This window comes from Accipiter gentilis, chromosome 4 (genome assembly GCF_929443795.1).
Source record: "Accipiter gentilis chromosome 4, bAccGen1.1, whole genome shotgun sequence".
Lineage (NCBI taxonomy): Eukaryota > Metazoa > Chordata > Aves > Accipitriformes > Accipitridae > Astur > Astur gentilis.
In genome coordinates this window covers 47305491-47330233 of record NC_064883.1, presented here as the reverse complement: position 1 = coordinate 47330233, position 24743 = coordinate 47305491, and the positions used below count along the sequence as shown (strand labels likewise).

The 24743-nt window shown below is 40.2% G+C and overlaps 1 protein-coding gene across 10 annotated transcripts in view; it reads left to right on the top strand.

Moving 5' to 3' along the window:
- The window catches only part of MAP4 (microtubule associated protein 4), a 160399-nt gene that overhangs the window by 56286 nt on the left and 79370 nt on the right, over nt 1–24743 (top strand). For 9 of the 10 annotated variants that reach the window (XM_049798007.1, XM_049798004.1, XM_049798001.1 and 6 more), the window contains one exon: nt 6209–6274. In XM_049798007.1, the coding sequence (XP_049653964.1) occupies nt 6209–6274 (66 nt within the window). Of the gene's footprint in view, nt 1–6208; nt 6275–10019; nt 13474–24743 lie in introns of those variants that run through there. The other variant, XM_049798011.1, reaches the window with a different exon arrangement.

Below are 24743 nucleotides of genomic sequence, written 5' to 3'. Positions count from 1 at the left end.
TCATTGGAAAGGCATAGCTTAAGAAGAAAGGGTTTTACTCTTTCTAGCACCTGGCTGGACAACATAATTTGGCAAATTCTGGGGTAATCCTCTTACGACATTGTGGGCTTTACATAACGCTGAAGGATCGCTTTGGGTGCATGCTACCTACTTTGCAGCTAGCTTGCCTTGTAATTTCCAAGGCTCCAAGGAGTTTAGAGGGTACTGTGGAGCTTCCAATTAAAGTCATGGAGACTGTAGTGGCAGTTTTTATTAGGGTGCTCACGTGAAGTAAGGTATGTGCATCCTGAAGTGCAAAGGAAGAGATGTTTGGGTGGGACCAAGTTCCAGCTGAAAGGAAAGTACTGTGCTTTAATAGCTTGCAGCAGGCAGCAGTGCTCCTGTGAAATGTTTTAGCTCAAGTGAGGATCAGTATTGTTTCTGAAATGTTTGATTGTGTTATCGTTGAGGAATTGTGTACAAAGCTAGGTCTGTGGCATAACTGTTGTGGCCTTGTACACAGTAAATGCATGCCTTGCGTTCTTGCACTCACTCTGTTCACAAACTTGGTGATGAGTCTTAACTTTGTATACAATTTTTTAATAGGGAAGCAAATCCTGAGCACGATGTAAGTGATGAAGTTCTTTTAATTTGCAATGGACAGTGGCTTTGGGGCTTTTTTCAAGCACACATGTTGCCACGAGATGGCTCTGCTGGCGCTGCGTGATGCTGCTGGACAGACACTGCTGCACAGCAGAGCAGACCATCCTCGCCTGCTATGGAAACAAAACACAACTCCAGAGCCTGAAACCCGAGGCCAAACCACAACATTTCCCTTTCCTTCTACCTCCCTTTCTGCACTAGGGGTAAGCATGCTTCTTGCAGAAGGCAGCAGGTTTTGCTTTTGAAAAGAAAGTTTAAACGCTTTGTCACGTATGAAAGTGAAGATGGAGAATGTTCCATATACCCCAAAGTTTCAGAGAGATTAAAAAAAGTCAGCAAGTGATGTTAAGATACTTGTATTTTTATCTCATATGATACATTAAACACCCTCTCCCTCTCAGTGTCTGTCCATCCCCATTACTGCCTCAAAGTTGTTAAAACTTCTGATTAGTATAAATCCCCATATTGTCTTTTTGTACAAAAACAAGTATTGAGCATGATCTGAGTGCACTCTCAGATCTGTCAGACACTTGTGATATAAACATTACAAATAGTTCAGAGACATGCAGGTGACACCAAAGGTGCACTCCTAAGCTCTGTGTGTTTTGTATGCTCTGCCCTAGATTTCAGCAGCTTTCCCAGCACCTCATGGCCCAGCTGCAGAAACTGCAGGTTCATTTCAGCATTAGGACCTTGTACCAGTAGTATGTCAGGAGCATATTTCAGTGTGAGGTGGTTTTTTGTGCTTTTTGTTTTAAGTGCAGATTGTATTGTAAATCTGCCTGGATCTTGGGTTGAGTTGCTTAACTACATAATATAAGTCTATTTTCTTAAAGAAGGAATGCCTTAAGTATTGTCTTGATAAGCCAAAGTGTTCTTGAAAGTTTTTCCATGTTTTATGAACTAAAGTGGTGAAATTAATCTAGTTGTTGCAGTTCACAAAGCAAAATTAATCTTTTTCTAGCTCAGTTGCTTTACACTGATTTAGCATCACTCGGGTAATATTTGTGCTCAATTAACGAACTTCACTTGGGGTTCTCTAACATCTAGCCATCTTGGATTCAATCCCTACACAGGCAGCCAGCGATCAGACAAGGTGATTAAACCTTCAAGCTTCAGCTTCCTGTTTCAGGAGGAGAGTGTGAAGGTGGGATGGGGGATCTTAAGGGAAATTAGTATGGCAGGTCTCCTTTTCCTGCTCTTGGATGCCAGACCTGTCTGTGCAGCTGTGTTTCTGTTAGTGCCATCTGACAGTATGTGTGTGCTTCTGAAAGCTCTGGCATCCCAGAAACACAAAACCAAGCAGGCCTTGGCTTCCATTTAAATTTAAATTCTCTTTAATTCTTATGGTTAGAGACTGAAGCTTGAGAATCCAAACCAAGTGTTTATGTCATACTGGAATGCCAAAGAGCAAGCAAAATTCTCAGGTTTGGGGGTTTTTTTTTGGTTTTTTTTGTGACTCTGGGAGATGATGTGCTTGACTGCTATTGAGAAGCCATTTTGAGACAGAATATTTGAACATATGAGTTGAAATAGCTTAAGCTACTTGTTTAAGAGTTACCAGCTAGTTTTGACTGTATGGCACTCTGTCTATCAGCTTTTTTTGTTCCCACTCCTGTTTTGTTTTTTTTTTTTTTTTTTGTCTAAGCTTTCTGACAAAGTTGTGTTCAAGTCTGCACATACAAATGTGTGATAGGATGATAAAACATGCAAAATGACTCTCATCCACAACCTAGCCACCCCACCCAGGCCTTCCGAGAGCTCTTTTTTTCTTTCTTTTTTTTTTTTTCCCCTCTGGTATCCCATGCCTACTACAGAGCAGTCTGTGGGTCTGATGGTGGAAATGTGCTCAGTTGTGGTTATGCTCCCATGTGCACTATGCCAAGTCACTGCTGGAGATTAGCGTTTTTTATATTGGCACTGTCCATTTGCTTGAGATTATCGGTTTAGCAAATGCTGCCTTAAATTTGTTTATATAAAAACAATCCTTTGATCCACTAGCCAGATGCAAATACTATCTTGTGATTCTGATGAGGATTATGTAGTTACAACATCTTGACATGTTTTTGTTTTCATGCAATTTAGAATATGAGGGGAGGAGACCTGGCCCTGAGAAAATTGTTGGGTACTTTCACACTACACTCTAGCTAACTAAAATGAGTTAAATTTGCTCCAAAGGAGCTGACCTTCAGAGACATAAAAACAAAAACTACTAATGCTGGGTAGAGTTGTTTGATTTGATCTGATTTTCTGGAAGCTTGTCTTCCAAAAAAAGCTAAAACTGTAAAGGAAACCATTTTACCTGGTTTTCATCCTGCCCAAGAAGTGCAGAAGGAAAGACATGGCATTTCTGATTCTTCTGCTTGTTTGGAAACTCACTGTTGAGTCTAAAATCTTCTTTAGATTTTATCTGGTTAAGTGATTTGGAGACACCCTGGCTTGACTGCACTGCATGATGCATGTGCAACAGTGTCCTGCTTATCCCTGTGTATTTGCAGAGCTTTTTGAGAACGTTAAAAACTGTTGCCTATATCAGACCTGCTTGCAGGTTCCTTGAAGGAGTCCCTTGAAGGAGTCCCTTGAAGAAGTGAAGACTTGAAGACTCCTTGAAGGAGTCCCTTCCTCCTTGTGGCTTTGATGGCAGAGAAGCAACCTTCTGCAGCTAGCAGGGTGCACACAGAGGAAAGCAGCTACTGTGGTTACTGCTCCACATGTTGTGAGGGAGAGGAATGTTGCAATGGCTTTAACCTATTCTTTTGCCCTACTTCCTGTGCCATTGAAGCAAATGTAGGATTACTTTTTTTGTTGTTCAAATAAGTCAATATAGGGGGCTGAATAAGATGAAGCTTCTCTGAAGGAATGTATTTGTGCTTTGTAGTCTAGAAGCTGCACGGAGTTGAGAGCCCTCTCAGCTTTATGGAAGGTTAAGCCAGAAACGCAGCTGGCTTTGAGCTGTCCTTGTTTTCATCTACCATAGTGTTTGGAAGGCTTGACTGATATTTTGGTAGGGTTTTTTTTGTCTTGTTTTAAGTTTGCAGAGCCCTTGGCAGGGGGAGGGTGGAGAGTCCTGGCTTTTCTTTTTGATAGAAGACAGTTGGCTTGGATCACTTGGTACCTTAGGAGATTGATCTCTAAATGAAACTTTTGTCCAGATGAAGTCCTTATTTTCTGAATGGCTGAGATGCACTGAATTACCAGAAGTGTCACTGAGTGGACTATATGCAGTGCAAAGCTGACCTCAAGTGCACACAAACCGCTCATTCCAAGTGCTACCAAACCAGTCTTCCAGATGAACATTTTTTGCAACCTGAAGCAAGTGCTCAAAGTATGCACACAGGCTTGCAGACCAAATCTGTAGTGTTTAGCCATATTTGTGATCAAGTTGAGTCCTGTTTTTAACACATAAATAATGACAGTAGCATCAAGACCAGACTATGAAACGTTTCAACAGCTGTATTGACTATGGAAGGTGTAATGATCAGGTTCGGATGAAACCGAAAGCAATTATGTGATCATTTTGTCCAATTTAAAACAGAACTTGCACTAAAGTTTTCAATTACAGTTTAAATACTGAAGAAATGTGAGTGAGTTTGTGGGTCGTGGTAGTGGGGGTTGCTGTGTATTTTCCCCACCACTGAAAGATTTTTTTGGCACATTTAGCATGAGTGAAGACTCGAGAAGACTTGCAAAGCCTTTGTTACAGTGGCATCATCAGCTACCTTTGTTAAACCAGTGTTATGATGCCCATTTGAGAAGGACTTAAGAAAACTTAGAGCTCTTGCACTTGGGTGAAGCAAAAGCTTCCTTGCTGTTAATGGGAAGGTTCAGCAGGACCTGTGTAGCTCCACTGTGTAATTCCTTGAAGATCTCATTGTAAGACCCTGCTATTCCATGAGATACCCAGCGTACTTTTTGGTAACTGTGAAGCAATGTTGTATAAACCATCCTGTGACCCTGATTTCTCCTTGCTTGAACTGATCAGTAAACTCAGTGACTGGCAGCAGTTCTCCCAGTTACTAGTGAAGATAGTTCTACTATTACAGTAAATACCAGACCTTGTACAGACTGACAGCAGGAGGAGCTGGTGTGTTTAACTGCTAAGGAACAGGTCCAGGGATTCCTGTAGTATTTTCAGCTACTTGAAGAGGATGTAGGTGTATGTTTTTCTATAAGCTGTCTGGTAAGTTCATGTTGAATTTTTGTAAAACACCAGGATGAGCCACTGAAGTAACTGGAAAGACTTTTCTTTTGCTTTACTGAGGGTTGGATTAAGCCCTAAAGCGCTGTGTCTAAAGTTCACTGGTAATGTAGCTTTGTTTTAAAACTGCTTGAGCTCAGGGAAGGGACAGCAGCAGCTCTGGTAACTGAATGTGTGTCTCTTTGGGAGTGATTTTATTTTATTATAGGATTAACCCATTGCCCCGAGTGTTTCTTCACAATAAGCAGAACTGAAGGCCTGAGGAGCTCAACTGCTGTTAGAGCCTGTGTTGCTTGTTATGCTTAACTAATACTACTCAAGTATTGTTCTTGCAGTGACTTGTCTCCACTATTTCACAACTGGAAAATGGGACAAATTCTTAAAAATTAAGCAGAGTTTATTTAAGAAGATGTTAGAAAATATTTTAAGACTTGGTGTAAGGATGATATCTTCAATTTAGGTAAATGGCCCTGTGATATTCACCTGTCATGGTGGTGGTTGCCTACAGAAATATTGTGGTACTGGCAACCTGCACCAGTATTAATACCAGCACAGTCTAGCTGCTTTTGTAAGGACCATAGTTTGATCTCAAAGGCAGTAATTTAAAATAAATAAAATTTCTCAAGCAGTTTGCCAAAGCGATTATAGTTATTGACCTTCAGCAGCCCAGTGTAGAGATTATGGGGTGAATATAGAATTTCACCAGTATATTTTGATGATTAGGAAGAACTGTTTGAGTACTAGAAGTGTGCTTTTTTAAAAAGAAATATTATGTTTATTAAATTCCTTAATTATTCCCAAAGATGGTTTCCAAGCAGCATTTTAAAAACCTTACACACTTGTTCAGACAGTTTTCCATCCACCTCACTGTGCTGTTATCTGACCTATGCTTTGTCATTTTGTCTATGAGGATGTTAAGGGAGATGGTGTTAAAAGCCTTATTAAAGTCAAGGTCAACAGCATCAGCTGCTCTTGCATCACATCCACCAAGCCCGTCAAACTTTATATCAGCCTGGCTAAGCGTTATTTGCTTGAAGGAAATCCAGAGTCACAGTGGTCTAGTGCTGGGCCTTAGGAAAGCTTAGTTTGAAGTGGTGGCATGAATAGATAAAGCATTTTCTAGTTATGTGTTGTCTTCTTCATGGGACTAGATTTTCTGTGATTGAAAAGCTCTTCCTTTTGGGTTTTAAGTTGCACAGACTCAGTGCCATGTGGTACTCATGTACCTTAACTTATTTCAAATATAATTCGGGGGGGAGAGGGGGAACCTTATCTGTGTTAGATAACACTAGCATTGTCCTTACAACATTGTTTTTAAGTTTTGCATTAACTTCATCCAATGCTCACGTTTCCTTTGATTTCTTGTAGATACTTCAGCTTCTGGGCCAACAGTTGTAGAAAATGGTGACCATGGAATAGAAGATCACCACGCAGGTATGTGCTTAATGTCTGAAGGAAACACATCAACTTCTTTATTTATTATTGCACCAGTAAAACCTCATTGTGACAAAATGCATCATCTTTTTGAGTCGTATTTCTCCATGGAGGGTTGTTTTTTGTTTTTTTAAATGATCTTTTCAAAGAATTTGAAACAAAAGAGAAATGCATTATCATTTGGGTTTGAAATTGCTTATCTGCATAAAGCCTTGTTCTGAAGATGTTGTATACTTTATCCATGGTCAGTGGTGGGAAGGCAAGATCTAGGGCACTGATACCTAAATGGCTTTCCAGTGATGCCATAATATTCATAGCTGAACTCTACCCTAACCTGTGAGAATGACTTCTCCTGTTCCCAATGAGACTGACAGTGATGTTTCTTCTCTGAGTACACCGTCCTTTGATGCAGTTTTTTCATTCACTAATTCTTAGCTGCTACTGAAATTACACTGCTTTGTTTATTCTGCAGCTTCTCCTTCCAGTCCAAACTGCCCTTCTGTAAATATCTCCTATTATTTACTTTAGCAATCTCAAAGCTGAAATTGAGGTGGTCTTGAACCTTTTTTCAAACAGTGTTAGGATAGCTTTGTCTGCAAGGAATTTGTCATGACTTAAGTGGACCAATATTTCAAACTTCTGAGGAATCTGGAAAATAATTGATCTTTCCATTAGCAGTCACATGATAAATACCAGTTCCCTTCTATGAGACTTTCTTACTATGAATTGGATTTCCTACCAAATTCCAGCTGAACTGTTTAGGATGAGCAGTACCAATGCTGCGACTGTGTGCATAAGCCAGTGGTTTGTTTCCTTTTGTAGTGAGGAGGGTGCGGACTTTGACAGGCCATACGGTAGCACCTCTATTTTCTTTAGGATAAAATATTCAAAAGTCAATTGTCATCCTGGCATTGGTAAGAGCTATTCGGTCTCCCTTTTTCATGATCTCCAGCTTCAGCTTTAGCACTACAGATCATCGCTAAGATTGTTTGGATGTTCCCAGCATTACCATCCCTGCTAGTCTGTAGGCGTGACCCCAAGAAAAGAAAAATCCAGGAGATAACGATGAATGTATGGGAGTGGGAGACAGGGATGAATTAAAACACCTCTTTTGCTGTAACTGTCATTAGAGTGTGAGCAACTTTTATGTTCTTATTGAGCATGAGAATATAAAAATTGATCTTTGTACTTAACTTCCCATTGTAAATCTGGTCAAAAGGAAGCTGTGCATCTTTTATAACTTAGTATAAAACTGAATTTAGGAAAACTTCTGAAACTTCCTAAGGATACTTTGTCTCTCTTTTTTTTTAAATACATATACCTAAGAGGAGATAGAAATAAAATCAGATTTATGATACTCTGGGTATGACTGATTAAATACATTGAGGTTTTTTATTGAACTTCTGAATTGTGTTTAAAAAATCTCTTATTATTTACTTAATACTAGCTTTCTGGAGGTTTAACTCTTCACACTAAATGCTAACAACTTTGATCAAAGATACTTTTATGTGTCTGAAGCTTTTTAATTTATTAATATGTTCCATCTTTGTGGGGTAGAGTTGGATTTTTTTTTTCTCGTTAAAGGCTGTCTAAAAGTGACATCAAAGTGGTAGAAACAGCATGTCAAAGGATGAAGAGTCATAGGCATCAAGTTAATTAGGTTTTCCAGAATAACAGAAGATACATACAACACAACTACTTCACTGACTCTCTCCCCCTACCCCTTTCTCTATGGAATACTTGAAATATCTATGCTTATACATTTGAGAGTAAGGGAGAAATGCTAATTTTCAGCAAGATAATGGAGGTTTTTTTCAAAGTTGAAGAGCAGCTGGTGCTCTGCAGAAATACAGGCAAGTTGTTCCAGACCAGGTGACAGACTTCAGTAGTGCCTGGTTCTACATTTAATAGGTGGTGCTGCCTAAAACCTTTTGTCCCTGGCCCTAAGCCACCTTCAGTTTTTGGCTCGCTTATTTGTTTTCAGCTGGATCTATTCCCTAATCTGTCTTTTTTTAAAGCTGAAATGATTCTTCTGGATGTGCAGTGTGGGCCCAGTGCAGAGGTGGGAGACTAGCTGAGAGGACTAAGGAAAGTGATGCTCAAGGAAACCAGCTTTTTGCTACAAAAAGCAGTGTAAGAGCTACAGAGACAGCTTTTAAAAGGCGAGCTGTGCTTGAGTTGGATTCTGAAACAGACTTCAGGGAAAGTATTGGGGAAAGATGTAGTTAAGATATTTGAAAAATACAAATGTCTGGTTATCTCTCCACTCTAGATCACAGGAAGCATTGCAGCACATTTTTTTTACCTATCAAAATGTTTTATTGCATGCAACATTATCTACAGACATCTGGTGTATGTGTATGTGGAGGTTAGAAATAGTCAGGTCTGAAATCTTAGTGCTGGTTTGGCAGCCTGTGCTGCCTCCTGACCGGATCCCCACTCTGAAATGCCATGAATGTAGTAGATGGCATAAATCCCAAACTAATGTAACTCGGGGCCAAAACCCTATATTAACTGTTTAATTATTTTTATTATAACAGTGATGTATTTAAACCATTGATTCAGGGATGCATATAACACAGTATTTCAGATGTAAAGGAAAAATGTGAACAGTTGACTTTACATTGGCTGTTTACTTGAGGGTCCAAACCTGTGGCCGTGAGGCTGCAAACCCTCTGCACCCATTTGCTTCCCCTGAAAGTGAGAGACTGGCAGTTTCTCTGAAGGGTGCAGTTCTTGGCAGTGCTGAGCTGTATGTGGCGATTGGTTATTTGGTTTGTGGGGTTTGGGGTTTTTTTGAGAATTTGAGAGCTACAGACTGGGAGCTCTGGCTTTGGTACTCAGCACATAGACTGAAACTCTCTCTATTAAATCTGTTCTTCCTTATAAGGATAAATAGAAGAGCAGTTGGTGCAGGGTTTGGAGGAAAGCTGTGCACGTCTGGTGCAATTCAAGTGAATCAGCAAGGGTGTGGGGAAACTGTTAATAGCTTATAATCACTCATGGCATGCAGGTAGGGAACTAACTGCTAACTTTCATCATGCAAAGGTTAGAGGGTGCTTAGTAAAAGTCTAACAGCAGGTTTAAAAGAAGAAAGCGTAATTTTTAAACAGTGTAACTTTTGCAACTCCTTATTGCAGGATATTTGCCTAGAGTTCAAAGGAATTACATATGTTAAAAGAGACAAATTTCTGAAAAGAAATCCATCGAGTATGATCATATAGTTTAATCTGGATACCTCTTGTTCCAAGATCCTGTTCATTATCTTGCTGGAAGATGAGAAGTAACCTAGGGAAGTATCGCTATTAGGTGTTCATACTTTCCCTAGCTGGACTTTCTCTCCAACCAGCCTGCTTGTCTTTCTGTCATCTGAGATTGGGTCACAGAAATACTTTGTCACTGTTTTCAGTGCAAATTGTGCTTTTAAGCAGCATCCTGAGCTGCTGCTCTTTTGATAACAATTTGTCACTAATCTTGATTTATCACAGCTAATTTTTGCATGTGGCACAATGTCATGCCATAGCATGACTAGTGATATATTTTCAGACACTTCTAAAAGCAAAATTCCATGTGTCTTTAATCTGGCTTTTGGCAAATCTCCTGGCTGCACTAAATGAAATATTGCTTGTTGTGCAGTGTGCTACCTGAATGTTCATGTTTACTAATGACTTGCGCTTTTTTGCCCCTTTCCCCATCCCGTTTCCCTCTCCTACTTTTTTTCCTCTCTTCTATTTTCTCCTCCTAGAAGCCTAGACTGTCTCCTAACACTGGGGCTGCCACTGATACAAGACCAGTGTACTTTTCTACCTGCCATTACACTTCTAAAATCTTCAGCATTTTACAGAGCTCTTGCTTTACATCCTTGGACTTTGCGTGTAGAAGAAACCAAAGGGTAGCTGTGCTGTCGGCCGATCAGCCCTTCTCCTCCTCCCTCTCTGCTCTGCAGTGCTTGTTGAAACCTTCCTTTCTTTGTGTAAGCACAAATGTGCACGATGGTTTTTAACTGCACTATTTCAGCACTCCCACTGTTTTTAAATCACAACTACAGCTCCATTTTTAGTTCAACCACTTTTAAATTTAATTTATATCCTTTTTCATGGATGCTTAATAACAGATATTATATTTAAAGTTGTGCTTTCATAGCGGATGGGTCCACCATGACTGCAGCTCCTTTCCCTTCTCCCTGTACTCACCACAGCCTTTTAGAATAACACTGAGTTTTACCTGCCTTTATCCTTGATGCTTTGAAACCTTCTCATATGAGGCTTTTATCTTTAATAATGTTGTCTTCTTTAAAACAGGTGTTTTCACATCATAGCACTTATTATGCAGACTTGAGAAACAGATTAGGAAAAACTGTGTTTACTGAGGTATAAGCACATTGTCTCTGGTTTGTAAGGGGTGGATTATGGGGTACAAGCACTTGCCATCAACTGGGAGTATAAGGGAAAACGACCAACCCAAAATTCCTGCTGCAGTAAGCTGCTTTGCTGTTGTATGGCTTCCTGGCAAGCCTTGGAAGTAAGAAAGAAAATTGCCTTTCTTTAACTTAATGCCTCTAGCTTCGTTTTGGTAATGACAGCCTTGGATGAAATTTTACCTGCCATGAAAAATACTGTGTCCCTTCTAAAACTGAGAGAAACAAAAGATCTAGGACTAATTGTCAAACCTATACTGAAATAATTATGACAGTTTCCAGCAACACCAAAAGGAATGGGCCTGTTTTAACCTTAAACAGAGCTGCAAGAGGTCAGCAAGTCTGTTGCAATTCCTGCTGTCTCTATAAAGCTGCAAAGCTTTCCAAACACAAGAGTCTTAGTTACTAGCATTCAACAGATAAAATGCAAAAGAAGGAAATAATTTAAAGAGACTACTTAGCATTTTACATGAGGCAAGCCTAGCCTGGTTTTTTGTAGACTAGTGAATGTTTTGTTTGAGTGTAATTGTGTTGTGAAGCTAAAGGTACTTTGCCTACAACACATGATAAAAGTACAGGGTTTATTTGAACCCAAATCTAGTCTAAGGTAGGATGGGATTCTTCAAATTGCCAAAAGCTAACATACTTTGATGTGCCTAAAAATGGTATTTACTTGTTGTGAAGAGTAGCTTGCACCTGAATGTTCCTAGTACCCTGCTAGTGCCCATGACTACATTATGTTACCGGTCTACTAATGATTTACTGGAAGAGTATCGCACCTTGAATGAATATTACTGCTAATGCCATCAGAGGTCGTCTTTGAAGATCTCCTTCAAAAAGTGACCCATCTAGTCTTGATTTACTTTTTTTTTTTTTTAATCCAAGACCTCACATGCTCCCCACCCAGGGTGACAGTGTCCAGAGTTGCTGCAATGAATTGTGTGTAATCAGCCTGTTTAGTGATGTGCATCAGGACTCGAGGCTTTTGTTCTCTAATTTGGTGGCAATTTATTGCTTTACCCACCATTCAAAGCCTCATTAGTAGCTGACATCCTTGTGGTGCCAGTTTCTGAACAAGTAACACCGTTGGCTTCTCCTCTGAGGTAGCTAGCTGTCATTTGTGAGAGAAGCTCATTGTCTACAGGCACTCAGCTGCCAAACTGGGCTCTTCCCTTGCTGGTCCAATGGGCTGACCTGGCAGAGCCACCACACAGTTGCTTTAAGGCCAGCAGCCTTTGAGACCAGATCCTGACTGAGGTACAAAAATCAGCATTTCCCCATGGACTAGAGCAATAATGGTAACTGTCACAGATTGCACCGTGTCTTTTCTGGTTTTACTGGAAATAATGCCATGTGGTAGCATGTAGCCAACAGCTTCCACCTTTGACAAGCCACCAAAGCCTCACCAGCTTTTGGGGGTGGTGGAATCTCCTGCTCACAGGTGTCTGTGGGCCATCTAGGACCATTTCTCCAGTCCTACTTCACGCACCATCAGGTCTGCTGCTCAGTCACACCAAAAGGTGAGACGAGAGCAGTGGCATGTGATGCAAGGAGAGGCATCTGGTCCTTCTTGTTGTCATGAAGTGCTTTCCTCTTGGGGGATTTTTGGTGTCTGTTGCCATAAGAGGAGATTGTTGTGTTCGTGGCTTTAAAGACCTCTTTGTAGCTTTTTTTTTTTTTTAAAATGTGGTTGATCTTGGAGCAAGGCAGCATCATGGCTAGTTTGGAGGCATTTTAACTTGGTTCCACAAATCATTCTTTATCACCTTTTGCCTTAAGTGGTCTTAACTATTTGTGCCCTGAAAATGGAGAATAATTAATAAATTAGAGAGAAATTTTCAGATTGAATAATAGAAGGTTTCAGATTAACTGAATATCAGACTTTCTCCCCCTCTCACAGATGCTTTATTTTACTGAAATGCAATAATCCTTTAAAGTATTGGCTAGAGGGGAGTTTCTAGCACTTGCAGCAGTTGGCTAGGTCAACTTGCTTTGCGAAGCGGGCAGTGAAGTTGCGGAGCAATCTGCCTGGTGCAGGGGCTCCCAGTTCAGTGAAACGGGGCTGGATGTCTTGTCAGCTAACCAGGCACAGCAGTGTCTGGAGCAGACCAAAGTAAGGACTGCTAATGCAGACGGGAGCACCCCTGGGCATTTAGTCACTGTCTTAGCTGATAGCATGAATAATTCATTCCATTACACTATGACTTTTTTTTTACCCCCATATTTTTATCCCTGTTTATTTTAAATGTCATTAGGTTTACAAAATTGAGTGTAAACTTGTAGATAGAGAAGGGAGATGGTTGTTTTTTGTTTGTGGTGGTTCTTCTTTACAGGACTGTTACCAAAAGCTCTGCAATGTCACGTGTTTGCTTTTTCTGGGCCAGAAGTGTAACATGCCGGTCCCAGGAGGCTGAATGTTTCGGCAAGGGGAGGAAGAGGATGTGGGAGGGTCAATGCGGAATGTTGTATCTTTTGTCACTCCCAGAAAATATACGTGTATCTTGCTGAAAATCCAGTGCAGTAAATGAACATGCAGGAGTGTGTTTCATGTTGCAGTTTTTATTTTCAGAAAGCCAGGTAGATACCAGATGTGTTCCTCTGTTTATATTTCATGTTATCAATACTTATCTCCTGTCTTTGGAGATGATATGAAACCTTTGCAGAACATACTAAACTTTCTTGTGCTTACAAGCTTGTCTGTTATCACTTCTGATTTTTCTTAATGATTCCTATGCTTTGTATGACGTGAAGCTGTATATCACTGTTGAATAAATCACCCTAATAAACATCTCAAACTAACCTCTCAATAGTTGTACTGTGGTGAGAATCTTCTTGGATTGTGCTGCTTGTTCATAGTTAATATCTACAGGTAGCTGCACGTGCTTGAATAACCACTCTGGTGTTACTTCTAAAAGAGGTAAATGACTTACACTGGATTAGTTTGCTGTCTGGACAGATGTTTGAAAATGTCCAACAAAAAATTGTTTTAGGTAATATAGTTAATACATTAAAAAGGAAATTCTTTCAATGAGCCACATGATTTTGTTGTTGTTGGGGGGAGTGGGCAGAAGTAGAAGGAACACTTCTTCCCACTGTGCTCAAGGAATAAAAAGTGAACTGGGGATGGGTGCGATAGATGCTCATTTCCGTGTTGGACTTACAAGGTACTTAAAATCTGCACATGTGAACTAGCTAGTAAATAATGTCTAGTGTTTGTGGCAGTGCACCTCTTATGGCATAAGATGCCTGATATTTGTGAGTATTCACAGAAAAATGACATGTCCATGGGAATGGTAATCTACACTGAACAATATTTCTGAGTGTATGATGTATACACTGGAAGCATTTAATTGCCACGCTAGCTGAGGTTGAGTCTTTGCTGTTTGTTATCTAACCCTCTTCTGCTATTAAATAAGTTGCTAGTGCACAAAGTTTAAAAAAACAAAACAAAAAACCAAACCAAAACAAATACCCCAACAAAACCCACCAAAAACCCCTAAAAAAAGGTCATTCTTTATGTTTAGCATTTTGTAAATAGGACACTTAAAGTTGTGCTTTTCTAATTAAAGCTGTTTTTCCTGTTTTACCTGCCTGCATATTTCCCATTTGGTGCAAGTTTTTATTTATAAAGGCTTTTATACTTTCTGAACTTAAGGGAGAGCTTTTCAGGCTTTTCAGAATGGGTCTGCATCCAACCATATTCACTAAAGGAGAGTTCATGTTTCTGTTGCTTCAGTCTAAAAAAAGCAGCAAACTGAATAATTCAGAAGGCTTGTTTAGTTCTTCAGACAGGCATGACTAAGAGGTTTTTTTGTGTGTGTCTGTCTGATCTTTTGGGGGCGATTATTTTTAGGCCTGAGATGGATGGGGGAAGGGGAAGGTGGGCGTCTTGACGAAGATGATCTGACAGCTGGGGGGGCAGAAGTTGGGGGGTGTTATGCCCCTGCGCTCCCCAACTCCCGGTGAGGATGCTGGGTGGGAGGCAGAGGCACTGCCAGGGGATGTGCAGCTTCCCCCTTGCTGCTGGAGGGTGAGTGCAGAGGATGAAGGTTTATGCTCTGCGGGGTGCCCCTTGTGCAGGCTCTGAAGGAGCCTGTGCTCTTTCAGCTGAAGAACCCTTGTGGCTTTCTACGGCTGGCAAAGGAGTTGAGTGGCAGTTAGCATAATCCCAACTCATGAGCTACTCGAAAGCAGTTCGGCAAGCTTAAAGAAACTTCCCAGATGTTGAAGCGCTTGAACTCTAGGAGTGCAAGAGACATTGGGGTAAATTTTTGTTCAGCACAGAACTTTGCTTAGAAAACCTGACCTCTCTGAAGAGCCCCTTCCATGCCCTGGATTAGATCGAGGTCTGTAACTCTCATGCGGCTGAGTGTTCGGTGGAGTGTCGTGCAGGGGAACGAAGTCACTGAGCACTCAGATCGCAGTGAAAAATGACTCATGAGATCACCAGGGCACAGATCTGTCACTTCAGTGTGCATTTTATTAATATAGCTCTTCTGTATTGTCTGACTGCATACTAGTTTAATGTACCTGATGGATACTTGAGTTCTTATGAACTGAAAAGGTGTATTGTGAGCTGCTTAACAATGGTTCTTTAAGTATACATAATGTCCTGCAGCAGCTTGGCATTAAAATAGTACAGGTCTGTGCTAAAAGTGCATTTAAGAGCTTTCAGTCCTTGAATCTCTCTTGCTCTTCCACAACTTGGTAAGTTGAAGAGTCACATTTTGTGTGGAAATGATGTTGATGTATATTGACCATAGTGAAGGAGCATGTCCTGAAAGACAGTCATTTGTGCTACCAATTTTCTAAGTCCTTCTTTCTGTTAAGACTTTGGATATTTTTGTGAATATTCAGTTCAGAATGCTGGTTTCATCTGCACCTTGAAATGACTGTATGAGTATTTGATATCACAGGAATAACTTACTTGAAGAACTGTGATTTTGGAAGATTAAATAGGTGAAATTTATTTGTCTCTGTGGAGGAGGAGCCAGTTGCTACTAATACAAACTTTCTTTTTTTCAGATGAAATTTTAGTGGAAAGAAGCTTGTGTTGTAGTGTACCTCTAGGGTCTTTGGTGTTTTGCTGACCATTTTGTATAACAGATAGGTCCACTAATGGCTGCTGCTTTGACTTCCGCAACACAGGGTAGTCTCAGTGTGTTCCCTGCCAGACTGATAACTTTTATTTTTTTGCTGCAAGTATCTGATCTTCATTTCTTTCATAATGTAAAAGTTTTAAATAAATAATCTATGTTCTTGGGGTAAGTTCTGCATAGTTCCTACCAGAAATGTTCTTTTTATTAAAAAACAAACAACAAAACCCACAAAACACACACACATGCGCCCCCCCCCCCCCCCCCCCCCCCAATTCGGTGAACTTCAAACAAGCAAAACTTTGAGAAATTTATGTCCAGTGTAGGTAGCTGTAGACTGATCAACTCACCTCTCCTTTCTTTAAAGGGTATCTGGATGTTGTTGACAGCAAGCAGCACTAAGTCAGCCTGTTCATGATACCTTTGTTAGGCGTTGATGGGCAGATTATTTTGATACGAGGATGATTTCTGAATCCCAGGGCCCAGAATTGCATCATAATACGCATCCCTGTGCATATGTGTTTGTAACAAAAGTTGGGCCACTTCTGAGGGCATATAATCAATCTCTTTTGAAGATTCTGGATGTGCAACTTGCTTGTCACCCTCTAAACTGCCTGGTATACTACTGTTTTCTTTGACCATCCAAGCAGAGGAGATTCACCTGTATTATGCTAAATGCACATGTACAAACTTGATGAAAGCCCTTGGAATGACAGCTTTTGTATTCAGTTCTCTTATGGAAATCATAGGAGGGCATTAATGGTGCAAGTCACCTTCTGCAGAAGTCGCTGCCTTTTCAATGTCCTGCTTAATCTGGGAGTACTGACTCCGCATCTGTGGAGGGCTGCAAGCACCTCACCTTGTGTCCTGCGGTTTTTATTTTTTTTGTTCAGTGTGCTTAGTTAAAGAATGGCCCCCGTGCCGGCAACTGAGGCAAGGAAAGAGTGGTTGTTAGTGTCTTCAGCGGTCTCTGCCTCATGGAGACAAATTCTAAAAGCTTATTTGGGTTTATGTGAAATAAATTACAAATTCTTCTGAACTGTAGATTAATGTCTATGCTAATGCCTGTGCCTTTGCTCCATGCAGTGATGCAGTAATACCTCAGATGGTCTTTTATCAGTTTTCACAAAATACAGCCATTTCTCCCTAGTCCTGATGCCTTACTTGGGCAGCTATAGACTTCTCACCTCTAACTGGCTTGTTATATGTATATGTACATATTAAATAGAAATAACTTTTCAAGGTCAAACTACATAAAATTAGTAATTATGAGTCTGAACACAGTTTGAAATTTCAGTTCTAATCCCAAAACAAGTATTTTATAGTGCCTTAAATCTAGTGAGCATGGCTGCTGACTGTCAGCAAACCCGAGTACCTTCTGCCCTTGCTATCTGCTTGTAGGAGGGCACGTGCCCTGTGTGGTGACATCTCCCTGCACGGGAAGTCACTGGAGCAGTTGGGTGCTCTCCTGTAGAAACAGCAGTGCAACAAGGGAGTGTTTTATGACTACAGACAACCTCTTTTACGTATGCTGTAAATAGCACACTTTCTCTGAAACTTCCTGGATCTAATTTAAATGAAATTGATAGCCTTGGCACTGTGATAAAAGTTGGTTTTTTTGGTAATTTTAATGAACTGTATTGGGAAAAGAAATAAACTAATGTAATAGCAAGTTATTCTTTGCTACGGATTTCATATCTTGACATCAATTCTACCCTGACCATGGAGCAAAGGACAATTTTTCTTTTGTCTATTCTTGGCACTGTTTTTTTTTCTTTTCTTTTTGGAATCTCTGCATCGTTATCTTTGTTTCTTCTCGTAATAGTCCTCTAATTAGTGTTTCACTAAACTAAACTTTGTAACTTTCCCAAATACAATAGTAAGGGAAGAAATGGATACTGCTGGCAGTGGATATTTTTGGCTGGGATGTCATATCTGATCAATGATGAAATACAGCTTTTGAGCAAGAAGCTGGGTGGTGGTAAATTTCATCATAGATAAAGTATCCACATTATGTGAGATTTCTGCTATGTTTAATATGTTGGATTATAGGAGCCTTATGTTAAGGGGGTTTATGTTGGTGGAGACTCTCCTACTCACCTCAGTTGGCGACTTTGCTGTCGTGAACCCACTTTGTGTGACTCTAAGTGGGTTTCCTGTTATCCCTGCTCCTCGTGCTGGAGAGGATTCCTCTGGCAGCACATGAAGCCATTCAGCAAGTGTCCAAAACCTGTGTCGAGGGTTGGTTTTTTTTTGCCAGCATGATAGTACTGCATCCCCTATGGGCTATTAGATTCAGCAAGTTGCCATGTTATTACCAGGGGATGATTTTACTAAACATTTAAAGTACATTCAGCATTGTACTCCAGGTTTTTCTTACTGTGGTGCCCATTTTGGGCACTATTCAAGCACATTGCAGTGGGGAACAGTTAAGACTTTGTGCATTTGCAATGTTACTTGGCTATTACATTTTTAAATATGTTAGTTGCCTGCTTTTATGAACTCTGTTTAGGCTTAAATTCTTTAATCTTCTAAAGTAAGACAGAAAAGATTCAGCCAGTTCATGCTGTTGATGTCTTACAGAGAGCAGACTAAGGCTCGAGGGAGTGACCGGCTGTGTTCAGGAAGCCACCTCTGTTGGCCAGAAAGGCTTCACTTTTGACAGTCACTGCTTTTTGTGCAGGTTCAGAAAATATTTTTTTAATAATTCTAGTGACTCTATCTAGTCAGGTGAATAAGTAGTTAATTCATAACTGAGAAGCCAGGTGAAGACTGAAAATAGCAAACCCCCCTTGTTTTTCTTTTTGATGATAGTACTGGTAACAAGGGATGAAATGACAGTCTTTTGGCTCTGATGTCTTGCTGGACATCATGATTAGAAAAAAAATCAGTTAATATAGAAAAGTTTTCCTCTTTATTTTTAGATTAAAAAACCCAAACTGTTTTCATAACTTTGATATTCCGCCCCATGCTTTATCAGCCGTATTTTAAACAAGTGATTTTCTGAAATAACTATTCAAAATGTCTGTCTTGTGTGCAGTTTTGCACCAAAATATAGCTTGATGGGAAGAAAACCCACAACAAAACAACAAAAACCCCACCAAAACCAAACCAAAAAAACTCCAAATAAACAAAATTGCCCCCATGTGCTAGGTTGTATGGCATAACTGTAAAATCAAGTGTGTGCACAATCTGTAATACTTTCCTGCTAAGGAATGTTTTTTAGCGTAGATGCTATGTCTAGTAGCAAGGTTTGAGTTGGCTGCTGATGGGTACTCCTTAATACTTTAGGGAAAGGGAGTACAGATAAGGTAAACCTTAGGCTGGCTGACTGGAAATGCTGATTAGATCCTGAAGTTCAGTCTACTCTGACATAAATCAGTCTGCTTTTTTACATATGTTAAATGACATGCTCAAGAAGCTTTTCTTCCTGGGCCGTAGTCTTGTTTGCCGCTTGTATCAAATCAGCTTAAGTAGTTGTGTAATGAGCTCTGTTATTTGCAAGAAAGTAGAGCATGGCAAGCCCACTGGAACTGCTTTATGAAATGCTCCGCTTCCCCAGGGACAAAGGGGAATCTGCCCCCGCGCAGCTCCCTGTGAGGCTGAAGACACAAGTATGTAATTGAAAGCATTGATGTTTCTGAGCTGCAGTGGTGTTGCGGCATGGGGAAACAAAGCTCTGGAATGAGGAAGGGAAGAGGCAGGAATTAGCAAGGATGTAGGTTTTTCAGAAAGCTAGCACTCTTTTGTACCGAGTATCACTCTGGGTTCCTAAAAGACTGCTGATGCATGAAGGACAGTAAGTGTTGGAACTGGTACAGCTACTGGGAATGTATTGAAAGCTCCAGTGGTGGCTACAAGTAAAAGGAGGAACCTTTTTTTTTTTGTTGTTTAAAAAATGCTGTTGCCATGGCCGTGTCTCTCTTAAATGGTATCTTCCTAGCAACCTTTTCACTTTTTGCTTCTAAACTTTGATTCAAAGGTGGAATGTATCCTGACTTGACTTGTTGAATAGAAAATAAAAAAAAGCTTATAATTAAGTAGTACATACGTCGAGAGTCTACTAAAAGCTTTATGGTGAGGCTTAGTGAGATTTAAAAAATGTTAATACAAACCCCTTAGTTTTTGTAGTATGTTTAAGAGTCGTTCTAGCATGCATCTGACAGCTGCATGAATTAATGTGCTTTTCAAAAAGCTTGAATTTCCTAAGCAAGTAGCTATTGCTTAAAATATTCCAGCTTATATCTTGAATTTAATATCTTATTAGTGCATTTAAACCAACTGATTTGTGGAGTTATGCTTGAGAATTACTGAAGAAGTATGCAGACTAATATCTAATAGAAAATGTGAACCATTTTTCTCTCCATCTGTCCTTCAAGTTCATCAGTGTTTACACAAAATCAGCTTGATTGCCATTTCTCAGAACTTTTTTTGGCATACCAGAGTATTTTTGTACACATAATCCTGTAAATGGCTGGACATTGAGGCAGACTTTTTAAAATAGAGTGGTATTTTTAAAAGAGTTTAAAAGAGGCAGGCAGAAGAGAGACTGAGGTTTATTGTTGCATACAAGTAGAACCACTTACCCTTACTGCTTTATCATCCGAAGATACGTTATGCTTTTATCCTACACTTATGTTACCCATTTTTCCTTTAATTAGCCTGTCTTTCTGGATCTTAACTGCAGGTTAAAAAGATACACACACCCCCCACCCCCCCCTTTACTGCCTCAGACAACATCCTCTTTCTTTTCTTGCTTATTCTGATAGCTTCTGCAGTGACCCTATCTGCAGTATGTAGCTGATAGCTTCTGCAGTGACCCTTTACATTAGTGGAAATTATATGCCATGTATGCTTGAGAGACTTGTCAAAGGAAAATAAACCAAACAATAGTACTGTAAAACATGCATCAAAATTAAGCTTAGTCTAAACACTTTATTATCACGTTTTTTCTACATCAGGTTAATTATTTATCTTAATAAGAATTTATCTTTCATTTTACATCGGTTAGCTAAATATTTACCTTTGAGTTAGTAATGTGGCCAAGCCCCAGGGATAAGCTATTGAGCTAACAGCAAAAGGCAAATAGGAATGCAACTCTACAGTGATTTAGTCATCGCACATCTGCAGACATGAACAGGAGAGTTGCTGGCAGCTGCCAGCTCCGATACCTGCCGGGAGCTCCAGCAAAACTGCTGTGCAGTGGAGACTGATGGCAAGGTGGGTTTGTGTGAAACATGGTGCCCTGCTCCAAGCTGCTATTTCCTTTTCACAGTGCACAGGCTCTCTTGTTTAAAACTCTTCCTTTTTTAACCTCTTCTTCCTGTTCTAAACCTGGGGGTTCTGTTTGTAAAAGCAACTGATTTAATAGGGATTTATCCTGCTTATAAAAAAATCAGAAAGAGCTGCATGCTGGGATGTTGGAGTAGCTTTGAGAGGTCGTATGACATGGGCTAAAATGAACCTGGGGGTTAGGAAACTTCCCTAATCCTAGCTCTAGTTGTAGCTCACTCGGAGGCCTTAGCTCTTTAATCTTCTTCCATTTCGGTCCCATCCCTGAAAATAGGGTAAGGCTGATTATATTGTGCATTTTATCTTTTATAGCTATGCTGCATCTGTTATTATCACAGCGTTCTCATTTCAGTGGTGTTGACTAGTACCAGGGGTAATCTTGGATTAATCTGACCTTTTCTGGAAAAAGAAAATCTTGTCGTTATGAAACGTATCTGGATATGGTGAGGCTGAGCAAGAGGAGATCTTTGGTAGTTGGTAGTGAGAGCAAATCTACACTTCGGAGCAAGTGTATCTTTTAAGTGGCTAAGCAAATGGAAATATAGCTTAGATGCTTAGCAGGCTGGCTGCTAGTGTTTCCTCATTAAACCTATAAAACTACTCTCCATGGAAATGGTTTTGAACATATTCAGCTCACTTAGTCTTGCATGACTAATTCACTGAAAAATAAAGAAATTATAAATATGCTCATCAGTAACCCCCTTTTTGCTGCTATTTTGGTACAATTTGTAGAGCTAATTACCAACTCCAACCCATAAAATACCAAGTACATCTTCAGTGGAGTTTGCATTTCTAAAATACTCAGGCTTTTGTCTAGTATACCATAAAAGTTACCTGAATTATTGCTGAATGAGTATTGAAAAGAAAAGCTTTGCAATTTTCCGGAGCGTTAAAACTCTGAAAGGCGGCGTGAGGGATGCTCAGGATCCTGTTGTCCTCTCCTGGCCCAGGGAGCTCTGCCCGGTCCTCTCTGAATGGGTCTCTTCTCCCTTTGGATAATGCTGCAAGCAAGGCTTGCCCGGTTCTTGAAAATTGTGCAAAATGCAATGTTTGATTATTTTTAAAGTATGTGTTCTTCCTTTTTCCATTTCTGCTGATGAATACTGTGTGGTATCTCGTTTCCTTCATCCAATGTGATAAAGCTCACCTTGGTATGTCAGAGTTGGTCCCTCCTCACTTGGAGCTGTTCTTTTCTGCTGTAACAAACAGGATAGGATCATGGTTTCTGTAACACAGAGATGCTGTGGTGTTCGAAGAGGAGGCTGTTCCCATAAATCTGGCAGTTCATTTTAGCAGCAGTGAATGGCAAAATAAGTTGCTTCCTGGAGATGACTGGGTAGAAATTGAAATTTCTTAACAGGCATCTGGCTGTTTGCATTTAATGATTGCCTGTTAAACTGTGCAAGATTAACAACTCCTTTAGGAGTGATCATATAGCTTTAGGGCTGTAGATATTTGGGCTAGATGACCTTTAAAGGTCCTTTCCAACCCAAACTATTCTATGATATTTCTGCATACAACTGATGCTGTAGGCAACTATGAAATTAGAAATGACTTAGCAAGGCACAGAAGTGAAAGGAGACTCTAGGAAGTGAACAAAACACGATTCATCCCAAAAAAGAAATTATCTGGAAGAGATGCTTGATTTTGTTTTGTCGTGTAACTTACTATGTTATTTATTTAACCTTCTTCCTTTTAACTAGAGCGCACTATATTTGACCTGTCTATTATGAAAAAGAATTTTCTGGAGTTCTCTGTGACAAGTTTGTTTTTCCGTGCCCTCAGGTTAGTCTGGCTTCCTGAAAAAACAGAGAGTCTGGCTAAACTTGCTGTCTTTCTCTGCTCTTCCTGAACTGCTGGGGATTTAGCAGTTACTTGCATTTAAGAGGGTTGGTAGTTTCCTCAGATGACTGTAAGACTAAACAATGGCATTTTATTCTTCTGGGGTCCTTTTTGCTGTGCAGATTAAAACTTACAATGTTAAATGGCTATTTACCAGTTTCAAGAGGAAAATGCACTGGTAGCTAATGATGATGCCGCATGGTGAGTTAGTGGGAGGTTTAGGAGGAGAACTTGGTTTTCCTGAACCAACCATTAAAATGGTTGCTTCCCAACCAGAAACTGGCAGGCAGAGCGTCAGGACCCAAGATGAGACAGTGTTTGCCGGTAGAAACCTGTTGTGGTCTCATCATCAATCTGTAATGGCTGTAAGAACTGTTCTGTGTTAATGGGATTTGGCAGAGGAGAAGGGTTAGAGGTGTCTGGGTTCTTGATATGATGCCATGTATTCTGCCTTAATTGGCACACAGCTTTTTGTGCTTTAAAATCTCCTTTTCTTGGTGCCAGTTTAAAACATGCTGCTGTAGAATGAAATTTGTTAACAGGGTAGAAAGTCCAAGGGTGTTTCTGATAGCAGAAAACAAGCATTGAATCGCCAGTACATGCAGATAATACAAATCTGGCTATTCACTTTAGTCCAGTATGTCTGAGATGTGAAGTGAGAATATGTTCTCTGTGTCTGAGAAAAGATACTTCTGCTTCTTTATTATTTAGGTATGGCTATAAAATAGGATTTGTGTTGTATTGCAATGATATGGTGTCACATTGTCACCTTTCCCAGTTCAGATGGACCGCTACCGTAGCAGCATCCTACTTGCTGCCATTTCTCTAGCTGCAGTTAGGGCCTACAGCACAGAGACAAACCAAATACAAACCCAGGTAATCTTAAATTGCATTTTTAGGCAAATATTATTGAAGGGGAGAGTACCAGACATGGGAGACCAGAATGATCTTTTGTTAAAAAGATTGACTGTGGAGCGTTGTTGATGGGATCAACCTTTTGAAGGCAAGAGAATCTTTGGAGCCCAGCTGTGTGCGATAGATACAGGCGCCGGTTACCAGCTGTAGGACTGGCTTCTTGAGACCACCTTGGCCCTCTTCTCCTTTCAGGTTGTTTTCTTCAAACTAGCCTGGGTCAGTAGATTCAAGTTAATCACTTGTTGATGATGTTCTGAATACGTACGTACTCTGCAAACCATGGACTTTGTTTAAATGTACAGCTATATAATGTTATGGTTTTTTTCCAAACCGGTTGTGTACACAAAGCTGAAACGTAATGGTGAAGAACTGAAAGACTTCCTTCCACTTACTGCTTGAACCCACAGAAAAATACAGTCCCTCCAGATACACATTTTAAAGAGAGATAGTGTCACATAAATGCAGTTAACACACAGGCAAGCACTGAACTTATTTTCATAGGATACTTTTATTTGCAGTGTGTTTAGTGTAAAATACAGTGGTAAGAGAAGCCAGATTTTCAAATACAATTAAGTTAATACAACCATGTCTCTTTTGTAAAACTTGGAATTATGCCGTGTGCTGGTTATAGACCAAAACTGTGCCGTTACATTCTAATAACTTAGTCCAGCCTGCCCGTTCTAATTGTTGCTTATGGAACTTACCAATCCTGCTGAGAAACTAAGGCGCAAATGATATTTTGAAAAGGCTAGCTGTGATTTTGCCCATTTTATGGGGATGACATATAAAGTCTTAACTTTGGGATCAAGCTTTGGGATTATGCAATGGTGAGCCCAGTGCAGTGTCTTTGTTTGCAGGGTGTTGCACTGAGCTGCACACCGGTATGTCTCAGAGCTGTCCTGTGCCA